The sequence below is a fragment of the Lampetra fluviatilis genome, chromosome 18 (genome assembly GCF_964198595.1).
Source record: "Lampetra fluviatilis chromosome 18, kcLamFluv1.1, whole genome shotgun sequence".
Lineage (NCBI taxonomy): Eukaryota > Metazoa > Chordata > Hyperoartia > Petromyzontiformes > Petromyzontidae > Lampetra > Lampetra fluviatilis.
In genome coordinates, this window is record NC_136292.1 from 4,575,047 (window position 1) to 4,587,079 (window position 12,033).

Below are 12,033 nucleotides of genomic sequence, written 5' to 3' on the forward strand. Positions count from 1 at the left end.
AGGCCTGAAGCAACATTACATTGTGATTACACTTTCGCTTAATTTAGGTCCAGTGCTTTTACCAACATTTTTTAACTCCTCTGATAACAATTTTTCTAATCTTAATCAGAACTTGTTGCTTCATTTTGCATCGGGGAGGCATTTTTTTTATATTTACCGCTTAAATTTTTGCCGAGGTGCACATCGCAGTGTTTTTGATTTGCGCGAAATGCAAACGTATATGCAGTCAACATTGCGTTCAGGGTACAAATATGAAGCGAATGTAAATCTGCAACAGATTCCCTGTCTTCCAATGTATTCCATTCCCTCATTAGCTTAATATTTGTAAATGCTGCATCAACAAGCAAGTACGCGCACACACCTGTGTGCACACAACACACACAGAGACACACACCGTACAAATGATCTACACAAGTATGAGCCAGTTATGAGGTACGTGCAGCTTGGCTAAACATGATAAACTCCAGTACTCTAATTTAATATTACTTTCATTTCAACTTATTTCATGCTCCATTGCCTGATTGTTTTTACCCTTAGCTGTAATAGAGAGGGGCCTGCCGTTGCTTTTACAAGTGGCGAGCTGGAAATCTTAAAATAGGTGCTGTCGTTTCACACACCCCACCTCCCCCCCACCGCGTGCCCCCCCCCCCCCCCCACAAAAAGTCTCCGTTAAACCAAGCTCATTAACCTTCAGCTCATTTCCAACGCGTGCTGTTACGGCAAATGGGTAGAAAATGCAACCGCCTCTGCACAGCAGGTCCACTGACTTACATAGTTCCATCCGCGAGGGTGAGCGGACGAATGAAATTAGCAGCGGTAAGAATGTTGAGGGGGCGCTGGGGGGCGCTGGGGGGCGGGGGGGGGCACGCTGGCCCTCGTACGTGAACAAAAAATAAAGAGGGGTGTCCTACCCCCCCCCGCACTTTGTGACCCCCCCCCCGCCCTGAGAATGTTCCCTTACATTTAATTCCACCCCCAAATTCCTCGTCGTGTTGTGCGGCACTCTGTGTGATGAGCGTGTCTTCCGTTGAAATGCTTTACCAGTCCAGGTGGTGCTCTTCTTATCCCACTGCGTGCGGTCAGATCGCAAAGTCGTGTTGTAGTCTGAGGGGGTGGAAAATATCACGGCGTGTGTGTGAGGTACTTTGGACGGGATGTGATTGGCGGCTCCAATAATAATCAAGACGAGCAGAGGACCATCCAAATAGTGAGGAGAGTTGAAGGCGAAGGTTCAATTTCGACCAATAAAACTACTTTATCCATTGATGTGAGCAAATACCATGAATTATTGCGTGAAGTATGGACAGTCCTAACGATATGTGCTATTTATAATGTTTAATTCTGCTTCTGTGTTGCACTATAACTTTTGCAGTTATGAAGCATGTTTTTTTTTTTGTACCCATGTCTTCATTGCAAAAGTGGCGTCTGATCCCCGTGGGCTTTTAGCTAGCCTTAAAAATAAAGGGATTCGAATCGAAGAGTGCAATTCTTGTCACGTCAACTTGCTTCACCATCACCACCATCACTACCACCACCAACAGCATCATCGCCACGACCACTGCCACGACCACTGCCACCACCCGAACGCCCTCGCCTCGTCACTGCGAGCAAACGAGCTGTATGTACGTACGTTGAACTTCTTTCGCTCCGTACGTACCCAACCGTGCTAATCGGAGACGCGGGGCGAAGGACAACGAACAAAACAAAAAAAGCAGCTCTGAAATGAGTGCGCAAACTAACCAAGGCGCGCGCACGCACGCACCTCTCCCATCTCGCTCGACAGCCAAGGAGGAGAGTGTGGCCACCTTCCGGGGCAGCGAGTACTTCTGCTACGACCTCTCCGAGAGCCCCATCCAGAGCAGCAGCGACGAGATCACGCTCTCCTTCTGCACACTGCAGCGCAACGGCCTCATCCTGCACACGGGCAAGTCGGCCGACTACGTGAACCTGTCTCTGCGCGACGGCGCCGTGGCCCTGGTCATCAACCTGGGCTCGGGTGCCTTCGAGGCGCTCGTGGAGCCGGTCAACGGCAAGTTCAACGACAACAGCTGGCACGACGTGCGCGTCACGCGGAACCTCCGCCAGGTACGGGGGCGATGGGGCACGGCGGCTGTGGAGAGGAGTCGTGATTCGGGGGGGAGCGGGGGGAGGGTGGGAGATGCGTCGGGGTGCGACGGCGGGGGGGGGGGGGTCAGGGGTGAGTTGGGAGGACATCGAGGATGGAGTACTGTTGTTGTTGTTGTGGAGGTTGTCGTGAATGTGCTGCCGATGTGTTTCTCGGGGGTTGCGCCGCTTCTGGTTCGGCGCGAAGTCCGACGTTTGGCTCCACGTGCTGCGGGGGAGCTTTTGTCGGGAACTAAAATGTGTCCGAAAATGAAAATCGGTTCCCTTTGAAGGACTGCTGTTTTATCTCCAAAGTTTCATGGGCCACCCTTTGATCAATTCGGCTGGTTTTGTGTCCAGCAAGTCCTTAACAGTAACACAACCGTGGACTAAAATGTGTCATTCGCATGGGATCATCGTCACGAGAGTTACCGTGCCGCCCGAAGTGCTCCCCTGGCACGTGGAGCTGAAACATCGGACATCGTTGTGCACAACGTTGCGGCAAGACCCCAATTAAACACGAGAGAGCTAAGCCAGGAGGGAGAAGGGCGGGGAAGGACGGGGAGGGGGTCGGCATGTGACATATGCCTGGCTGGGGAATTTTGTACGCAGTGCTGAATGTGCGGATCATCCACTCGGGCTGTATTAGCATTTTAACCACCCCTCTGTGCGGCTCCTTGGCGTGGAAGGCGACGTCGCGACACGGAGCCTCGCCACGGCGTCCCCTGGCATCCCGCGAAGCTCGTTTCTTAAATCGGCGTCGCGTGCGGCGGTCGGCTCTGTCGGCGGAGGAACGTGCAAGAGAGCGTGCGCGCGGTCTCCGCTCAGGATTCATATTCTTAGGTTTTTTCGGTAAAGTCACGTAGGTAAAAAAATTAAAATTAATAAAAGTAAAAAATAAAATAAAAATCACGACGTTTCGGAGGGAACACAAGCTTCCGTCTTCAGGTGGAACCGTCACAGCACGATAGCTGTATCGAGGATTTTGAGCGGAGGACTCCTACGGTTCACTCTGGGCTGCCGTTGTTAGCCGGGTGTGCCAACAACGCCGGGCTTTAGTTTCTTCGCCAAATGTGTTCTTGTTGTTCTTGTTGTTGTTTTAATTGGGGGGAAAAATAAGGGTACAGGCGGGGTTTTTTTGGGCTTTTTTTCTCGTGGCTTTTTCTGAAAGAAGGAAAAGTTCAAGACGAAATTCCAAATCACGCGTTCGAGTTTAAACGCTCCGTAATTTTGTGTTACTTTTTTTTCCCGGGTCATTGCAATGCCCACGTATTTATGTTTTAATGAAATATCTTTAAGGTCATTATCTTGCAGAGGGTGCTTCATGGGTTATAGAGCAACGTTTTCTGTTATTTATACGTTTGTTAAGAAATGTATCGAGCGTTAAAACATTGTTTAAAGTTCATGCTTATGTAAACTGAACTAGAGCGTAAGTTACTGGGGTCTGAAAAAGTTCCTCAATCCCTTCAATAATTGATACATTGAGAACCTTCAGTGTATTAGGAAGCCTCATAAAGCTGCATTTAAAAAAAAAACTAAGTTTGTTGATTCTTTCCCCCTTCATTTACCACTTTAACAAACCAGCTCATTGGTGACTCTGTGTTCTCAATATTAGATTGTTAAAATGATTCTGTGAGCGAGTTACCAAATTGCAATGGCCGTGTAACTTGTCGCGTGGATGTCTAACGTGTGCCCCCCCCCTCCCGCAGATTGAAAAGCGATTCACTGTTGATTTTACTCTCCGACGAAACTTTGATTTTTTTTTGTTATCCAACGTAGCGGTTTCCTGGCAGCAAAACCCACCGGGGAGTTTCGTCGAGAGGGCGACTGCGCCCAGAGCTATGCGGTCTTTGCGGCCGAGCGGTTAGGATTTCAAAACGCGCGTTTCCCCCCTCCCCCACCCCCCTCCCCCCTCCCCCAGCGCGCGTCTTTCGCCGACCGAATTCGCTCCGTCTCACACGCGCGCCTCGAGTGTTTTTTTTTTGTATCCTTCGCGGGCACAAACTTATCGGCCTCTCGCTTGCCTGGGCCACACACCAGTACGGTCTCGGTTGCTTCCAAGATTTTGCAGCTTTAAAAACAAATATATAAAAGAATCTTCTTGGTTCTTTCGGTAAAGTCGCGTAGAAGGAAAATAATAAAAATGCAACATAATAAAATAATATTTATTATTTTATTTTATTATTTTTCTTTTTATTACTTTATTCTTTTCCTTCTACGTGACTTTACCGAAAGAACCAAGAAGATGAATCCCTGCAGTCACGAAAGCTTTAAATCGAAATTTATATAAAAGAACTCACTCAGAGGTAGTGGTCCTCGATCCCGATTGGGTAAATGGCCCCGCGAGCTTTGTGTACATCATCAGCGGCCTTCATCTTACATCAAGAAGCTTATAACGTAAATCCCCGTGGGAGAAAACTCTTCAGATGTGCGCGAGAAAAGTGGACGCCCAAATTTCCCGAGACGTTCAATCTTTCTTTGCGCTGGTGTTCGTGCGAGAGAGATGCATTGAGTGTGCCGAGGTCTGTTGCAGCATCCTCCGAGGAGGAAATGTCTTCGATTTAGAATCACGGAGCAAGGAAGAAGAAAGGGGAAAAGACAACACACCGATCGGGATGCTGTGCCATACAAATTGGCAATGGATCTGTCATGTTTACTAATTAATGTGTACCGCCTTTCAAAAGGCCAGAGTTCCTACACCAAATTGACCTCTCATCACACAACCACTTGCAGACAAAGTATGCCTTTCAAAGCCCACGCTTATTGAGATGTTTGATCCAGTGTGTGGAGTATTTAAACAAGAAAGGGAGATTTTGCATTTAGAAAATTAATTTGATTGCTTAATTGCTTTATTAATTATAGGGCATTAGTGCCTCAGGAAACAGGTTAACCCGTAATCACAGTGAGGTAGCTTTGGTAAGTACGAGAGACATCTCTTTTTATTTTGCAGACTTAGCAAACACTAACCAAGCGGAGCTGTGTTCACCCGGCTTGAGTGCTATCCTGTCACATTACATGCTTTACTAACCGAGGGTGACTTACTCAAGCTCTGCTTGTTTAACAAACTAACAACTCATGGAATGTCTCATTTTGTATGTTGTACTTCTACTAACATAACGACTCTAACCGAGCGATTGTTACTGCACTAACTGCATTACGTACTAACCAGCAGTCGGATGGCTGCCAAATACATTTACTAACCGAATGTGAAATACCTTCGCCGCTAACATCTTTGATTTTTCGTTCCAGTGACGTTTTCACCGTTTTATTTTTTTGTGCTCCCTCTTTGTCTCTCTCTCTCTCTTTCTCTCTCAACCCTCCTGTTTCCCCTCCCCACTCCTCTCACCCCGACCCACCCTCCCCCAACCTTCAAAACACCACCGAATTCTGATGCAAAGCATTCGGGCATCGGACATGCTATGGTAAACAAACTCCACTGTATGGTAGATATCATTCCAATTTGTCTCCGTTTGCAGTGGCCTCTTTGGGCATTATTTTCAGCTTCTTCCCCACCTCCTCACCCGACCCCCAAGTTATTATTATTATGATTAATTATGAGTTGAAGACTATCCCTCTTTCTCTCTTTCTTTTATTGACGATCGACCACATTTTCTTTTTTAAGATTCGGTTCTTATTTTGGCAGACTGTTTGTTTATATTGTGTTAACCTCACATCCTCCGTGAGACTCCTAGTCCTCCCGCGGACTCCCCTACCTCTTCTCTTCTCTTCCCTCCATTCTAGCGGCCACTCCCCATCTACACACCCCCCCCTCACCCAGACCCCTCCTCCCTCCCCCACTCTTCCTCCCACTCCTCCCCCTGCTCACCTGTGTATGTGCGATGGCTTCACGTTTGCTTTCATCACTCGGGTGTGCCAGCCTCCACATGCCGTGCCACCCCCCTCGTCACTCTCCTGTCTGTTGTGCAGCTCTGTTGAGCCATCACCTCCACAGCCACCCACCTCTCCTCCCCCGCACAGTCCTGCCAACCTTGTGGGCTGAGGCAAAACGATTAATTTGGAATTATACGTCACCTGCAATCCACGGTTAAAGTGCTATAAACATCTACACTTAAACCCTTGAAGCCTACAATAGCAGGGTTAAAAATATATATTGCAATTGCATTATGATGGCTTACGTTATTAAATAAATTACCCCAACGTGAAGTTAACAATTTTAAGACCTAGCGATGAAGCTTAAGACAATTATTTTAAACATCTCAACAACCGTTCTCGCCTATTAGCATTTTAAAAAGGCGCAATGTGAATAAGAGCTGCGGTTATTCTCAGTCCCCTTTTAAGCACTCGCTCCGAGACGGCTGAGCTTGCCAGTCATTCTCCTTCAACCTGCGATTTGACTTTTTCTTGCAGCGTCCCAAATCTGAGCTCACAAGCTCTTGAAGCTCTTGAACCCCATATTCTTAGGTTTTTTCGGTAAAGTCACGTAGATAAAAATGTTTTTAATAAAAATTAATAAAAGTAAAATAAAAATGAAATAAAATTCGCGACGTTTCGGAGGCAACACAGAAGCTTGATTTTTATTTTATTTTACTTTTATTAATTTTAATTTTTTATCTACGTGACTTTACCGAAAAAAACTAAGGATATGAATCCTTGCAGTCACGAAAGCTTCAAATCTAGAATTAATACCCTCTTGAACCCCACCACCACTACCACCCCTCTCCTTTTCACCACAACCCAAGGGCTCTCATTCACCGCCACTGCTTGTCACGTGCCCCTCCCACTTACATCCGAGGCGCATCCCCTCTGGACACCCACCACCCCGCCACCCCCCATTGCAGCTGCCCTGTTGCAATGCATCTGTGCTTGGGTAGAAACAAGAAATTCGTCTCCGGTAACGTGCCGTTATTTTACGAGAGAGGACATTTTGAGGGAAGGAGCGCGCCAAATGAAGCGCCGATCCGCACGCGAAGTGTCCGTGCCGCAAAATGTGGTCGCGAGAGCCCGTGCCCCCCCTCCCCACTGCAATTAAATGTTCAGAGCAGTACATTTAAGCGGTGGTTCGTATGCACGGTGGTAAATGCGATTCTTATCATGCAAGTTATGTTCGTCTCCTAAGGCCCTGCGGGGAGGTTGGGGTTGGGGGGGACGTGAGAGACGCAACATCACGCGAGCTCGTGCAGAAGACACTTGGGGTGGTAACGTCTTCCAGGTTGTAAATTTTAACGACCGATATTTTATGGGACGTTGTTTTAAAACGCGGAAACTTAAAACCCCGTGTGAAAATCGGCGGAAACGTCAACATCAAAAATAGCGACCGTAAAAAAAAACAACGGCTGTAAAAAAAAACGGGACACGAGGAACTCACTTTTTCTCTCTCTCTCTCTCGTTAGTCCGTTACCACAGCGAGCTGCTTATAGCTCTCAGATAACTTTTACTTCTCCCATTGCCAGCGCAAAGCCAACACGTCCCCCCAAGCACAGCTGCCTCTGTGACAGCCGGCCCTCCCCTGACGTGCTGTCCTGCATGCTTGCTGTGCTGCGTTGCCTCACCTAGCGTCGGGCTGCGCGTGTCTCTGTGTGTGTTGTGTGTCTTGTGTGTGGTGTGGTGTGTGTGGTGTGTGTGGTGTGCGCGCCTTGCTTTGTGCGATGCAATTATTTTGTTTCGCCAGTTTCGTACGGTGCCGTCTGGTTGCAACTCCACGCACGATTTATTATTTTTTTTTTGCTCTGATTCGTCTTAATTCTTATTGCCGTATGCAACTCGAGTGTGAGCGTGTCTCTCGCCGCCTACTGAAAAGCCATCGCAATTATAATAATGAGATCCTGCGCCCCCTTATTAGAGGCGCGGGGGAGGTGAGGCGGGGAGGGTGACATTGCGATGCATCCAAACTCAATTTATTAAAAATTTTGATCGAGATAAAAATGTAAGAATATCCGAACGAAACTCTAATTTAGTTTTGAATGCTATGAAGTTAAAGAAACACAGCGCGCAGGCTGACGTGAGGGCGATAGACGCTTGCTAATGAAGGCCTGACGTTTTCACGGAGTTAAAGGGTTGTAGACCCGAGCCACAGCCTAAGCTTGTTAACGCGAATCCTGCATCTCGCGAATGCAACGCAATTTTTTGGACAACCTGTTATTTTTTCATGCCGGAAAGTTGAATATTATAACAAGTTTATAAATTGGCCATTCCAATAATTTTTCGAGTCTGCATGCGATAAATGTACTCGTCATTCCGGACATCGAAGAATGATGTGAAGAAATGTTCCCACTCTGAAAATCCTGCACAAGCCTGTAGATTTATTTAAATAATAATGTTTACTCTCAACGAACACAATTTGCACGGATGTTAATGTAGAGATGAGTAGTAACCGGTTGATATTGCTGTTACGTATTTGTGCTTAATTAGGCTGCATCAAAATAATGAAATATCAGCTGAAGCTTTATCAAATTTTCTAATTACTTGGTTTTATTTCATAAACAGCATAACACCGCCTTTTTTCTCATCATAGATCCCACTCGTACTTACCAGACATAATTTTGTAGTGTTCTGTTTTTTGGGTTCATTTCAAAATAAAAGAACGAAATCCAAATGTTTCATTTCATTCGAGTTCGAGCTGTTATCAGTGCGCATACAACTTAAGTAAAAAAAAATGTTGCCAGTTAAAAAATAATTGCCATTCATAACTCGTCACATGCGTTCTAAAACAAATGTGACATCACATACAAAACAACTGCTCACTTGGTGGCCTTTAGAGTGGAACGTTTTCTTTTGAATCTGCAAGCACCAACTCTCGTCTCAACGGTGTATGATTACTTATTTTAGAATGCCACATACCCAACACAGTCACCGTTACCAAATTGTGGCCTAAAATAAGGCTCCGTGACAAAACTTTAATCTAAATTGCTATTTTTCTCAATTGTAGAATCGCCCGAGGTAACATGGGAACGTGTTTATATTAAATGATGTAAAAACGAACTTCTCTCGAATCGCTGTGAGGTTTATCGGCCTTGGAAGCAACAACCAAACTTCCCCAGGAAGACGAGGACAGACGGACCGCAATGACTTGACGAGGGCACATTAGCGCATATTTGGCAAATGTGCCATCTGTCTGCGATCGGGAATACCGATTATATGCCACTTGTGTCAAATGTAGCCAACCCATGATTGCAATATGCACACGGACATTCCAGCAAAGGGAATTTTAGTCGATTTCAGTCATAGCTGGAGACTGTCGGCTTTTAAAACGAAATCGTTTGATCTCTTGTCGAAGTCGCCTTCAGTTGTCTTAGGAATGATTATCTGAGAGTTCCTGATGGAGGACACATAGTGCTTACACATTTTGTGTGCGTGTCCGTTTTTTTCAAAGATGATTACTACATAATAATTATTCAGACTGGAAGAATAGAAATTTGGCATGGTTGGAAATATATCATCGTTACAGTCAGCATAACGATTTTTTTTACGTTCTTTTCATTCAGAAGCCACCATTAGCTTCAGTATTGCCAAGAGTAAGAAAAATCAAAGCAATTCTTAAAATAGGCAAGAGTTGCTCTTGAACGGAAATGTGTATTCTACCACGCAGCCTAGGTAAAGTTATTCCTCTACAAATAAGGCTAAATTAATTTTCTACTTCATTTTTTCCGAGCATGTTTAATACGTGACATTTACATTAAAGTGTAAGCGATGAGCAAGAAAGGTAACTGCCCTTAAATTGAAGATATTACTTTTGGTTCCAATTAAAGAGTCACGTTTTAGGAAAGGAAAGAAAACAATTTAATTGGAGTATTTTCGCACTGGATAAAATCAACTAATACATGAGCACAACAAGAACAGCTCAAATGATATATATATAATATAACAATCAACGGTAATATATAATAATGAAAAGCATACAACTTTGTCCATGAAATTATTTCATTACAAGCAATGATACCGATTCTCTGATGTCCGCAAGAAACTATATCTATGCAAACTGGCTGACATTTTTTTTGCTATAATTGTATATGCCAGAGTCATATGGCACCCGCTTAAATATTTTCAGTTTGTTTTTCTTTTATGCTCAATGTTTGACGTTATTCGTCTTTAATTTTGTCTATTTTTTATCAGCTGTATTTCTTTGCAACATGTATGTTTGCGTTGAGTACCGCTATTCTTTTTGTTTTTAATCATTCCGGGAAATTAAGTTGTCGCCAATTTCTCTGGAACAAAAAAATGCTGCAGATCGCATTTTCATATCATGCATGGCCTCTCCTGTCAGAAGCCTGCGCGGCGGCCGTGTGTGTGTGTGTGCAAGCGCGCGATTGTTTTCTGTGTGTGTGAGTGTTTAGTTGTCTTTTTATAAATACGGTACGGTATGTGCATATGGTGCGTGTGCGATATCATTACGTTTCTAACAATATTAACCCCTCACTGTGCACGTGTCTGTCTCGCAACAAGTCTGCACTAAAAAGAGTGTATTTAAATCGAGAGAGCAGCAGCAGCAGGGAATATTGAGGAGTGTACATTCACTACCTCTGTTATTTTATTCCTATTCTCGACCAAGAGCAATTTAAACTGCCTCATTTAATGAGCAATTTTAGCTCCACTTTCCAATGAGCTAGCATTCAGATACCAGTCATTATCATTATTTAGTCTACATATATTTATTCGGGTGTAACTATATGTTTGTAACCTCCTGACCAGATGGAATTATTCATTAGAACAGACGGAAGTGTAGTTTTGTAAGGTTTAAAATATATATTAATTAGGAGACATTTTTTCTTTGCATCACGCCTCCTGTGGTGCTTTTGATGTAACGCCTTGCTTGGGTATAATCTTTTTTTATCGGAGAAGATGGCAAAGTCTGTAATAGATAAAATAAATTCACGCACATACAGGAATGCGAAATCACTCGAGCGCGCATATAAATACGCGTCAAGTCGACAATTACACCAGTGAGATTCATCTTAAAAGTAATTTCTTTTTTTCTCTTCATTTAATTTATGGTTGCCTCGTGTCACGCCAATTCAATCCCTTTTTACTCTTCGCAAGAAATGCTTTTTGCACCATTATGAAATTGTGATGCATTTTATCTCGTGAAAAAAACCCCCTCAATATACTAAACCATTGCACCACCAAATTTATCCATGTTCCATATGTAATGCCTTTTTTGCGGAAAAAAAGAACATTTTGTACACATATGCGTAAGGCCCATTTAAGCTCACAGACCAACTGATGAACGAATATTTGTTCCGGTGTTGAGAATATGTTTCGAAACCTACTTGCTCGTGAAGCTATTTATTGCCTTTTTTTTGCTGATGGATTTGTTTAGATAAAAATATATGTATGCAAAAAAAATCAGCTGACCATCGAAAACCTATTTTTTACGAGTGCTTTTTTTCCTCCCTTTTTTCTGTGACAATACTATTTAATATAAGACATGCCTTATTAGATAACTAGATCACACTCCTAGGAGACATTCCTCGATTTGACTTTCAGAGGAAACGAACACTCTCGAAGAAGTGGACATTTCGTGTTAAAACTCAACAAAAAATCTCCCGCTATCACTCAGTGATCATGCTCAGTAACATAAGGGTGATTACGTTTATTATAATACCTCCCCCCACCCCTCCCCTCCCGACCCCCCCGTCTTGTTTGTTTGTTTCGCCTTGATTTTGTTTTCACGATCCACCGCTGCGTCAGGTCACCATCTCAGTGGATGGGATTCTGACGACGACGGGCTACACCCAGGAGGACTATACCATGCTCGGCTCCGACGACTTCTTCTACGTTGGCGGTAGCCAGAACACGGCCGACCTGCCCGGATCCCCTGTCAGCAACAACTTCCGCGGATGTCTCAAAGAGGTGAGGCGCGGTGGGTGGGTGGTGCTGCTGGAGTGGGGCTGGCTTCTCGCCCTTGCAAACGCACACGCGCTCATCCGTGCGACATCAACGACGTGCCAGGCTACGTGAGCTATCGAGGCCGCG

General features: G+C 44.8%; 1 protein-coding gene across 10 annotated transcripts in view; it reads left to right on the forward strand.

Moving 5' to 3' along the window:
• LOC144937111 (neurexin-1-like) overlaps positions 1-12,033 on the forward strand; it is a 392,794-nt gene that overhangs the window by 170,121 nt on the left and 210,640 nt on the right. For 7 of the 10 annotated variants that reach the window (XM_078864394.1, XM_078864395.1, XM_078864387.1 and 4 more), the window contains exons 5-7: positions 1,784-2,085; positions 5,502-5,525; positions 11,749-11,910. In XM_078864394.1, the coding sequence (XP_078720520.1) occupies positions 1,784-2,085; positions 5,502-5,525; positions 11,749-11,910 (488 nt within the window). The remainder of the gene's footprint in view (positions 1-1,783; positions 2,086-5,501; positions 5,526-11,748; positions 11,911-12,033) is intronic. The other 3 variants (XM_078864391.1, XM_078864388.1, XM_078864396.1) reach the window with 1 other exon arrangement.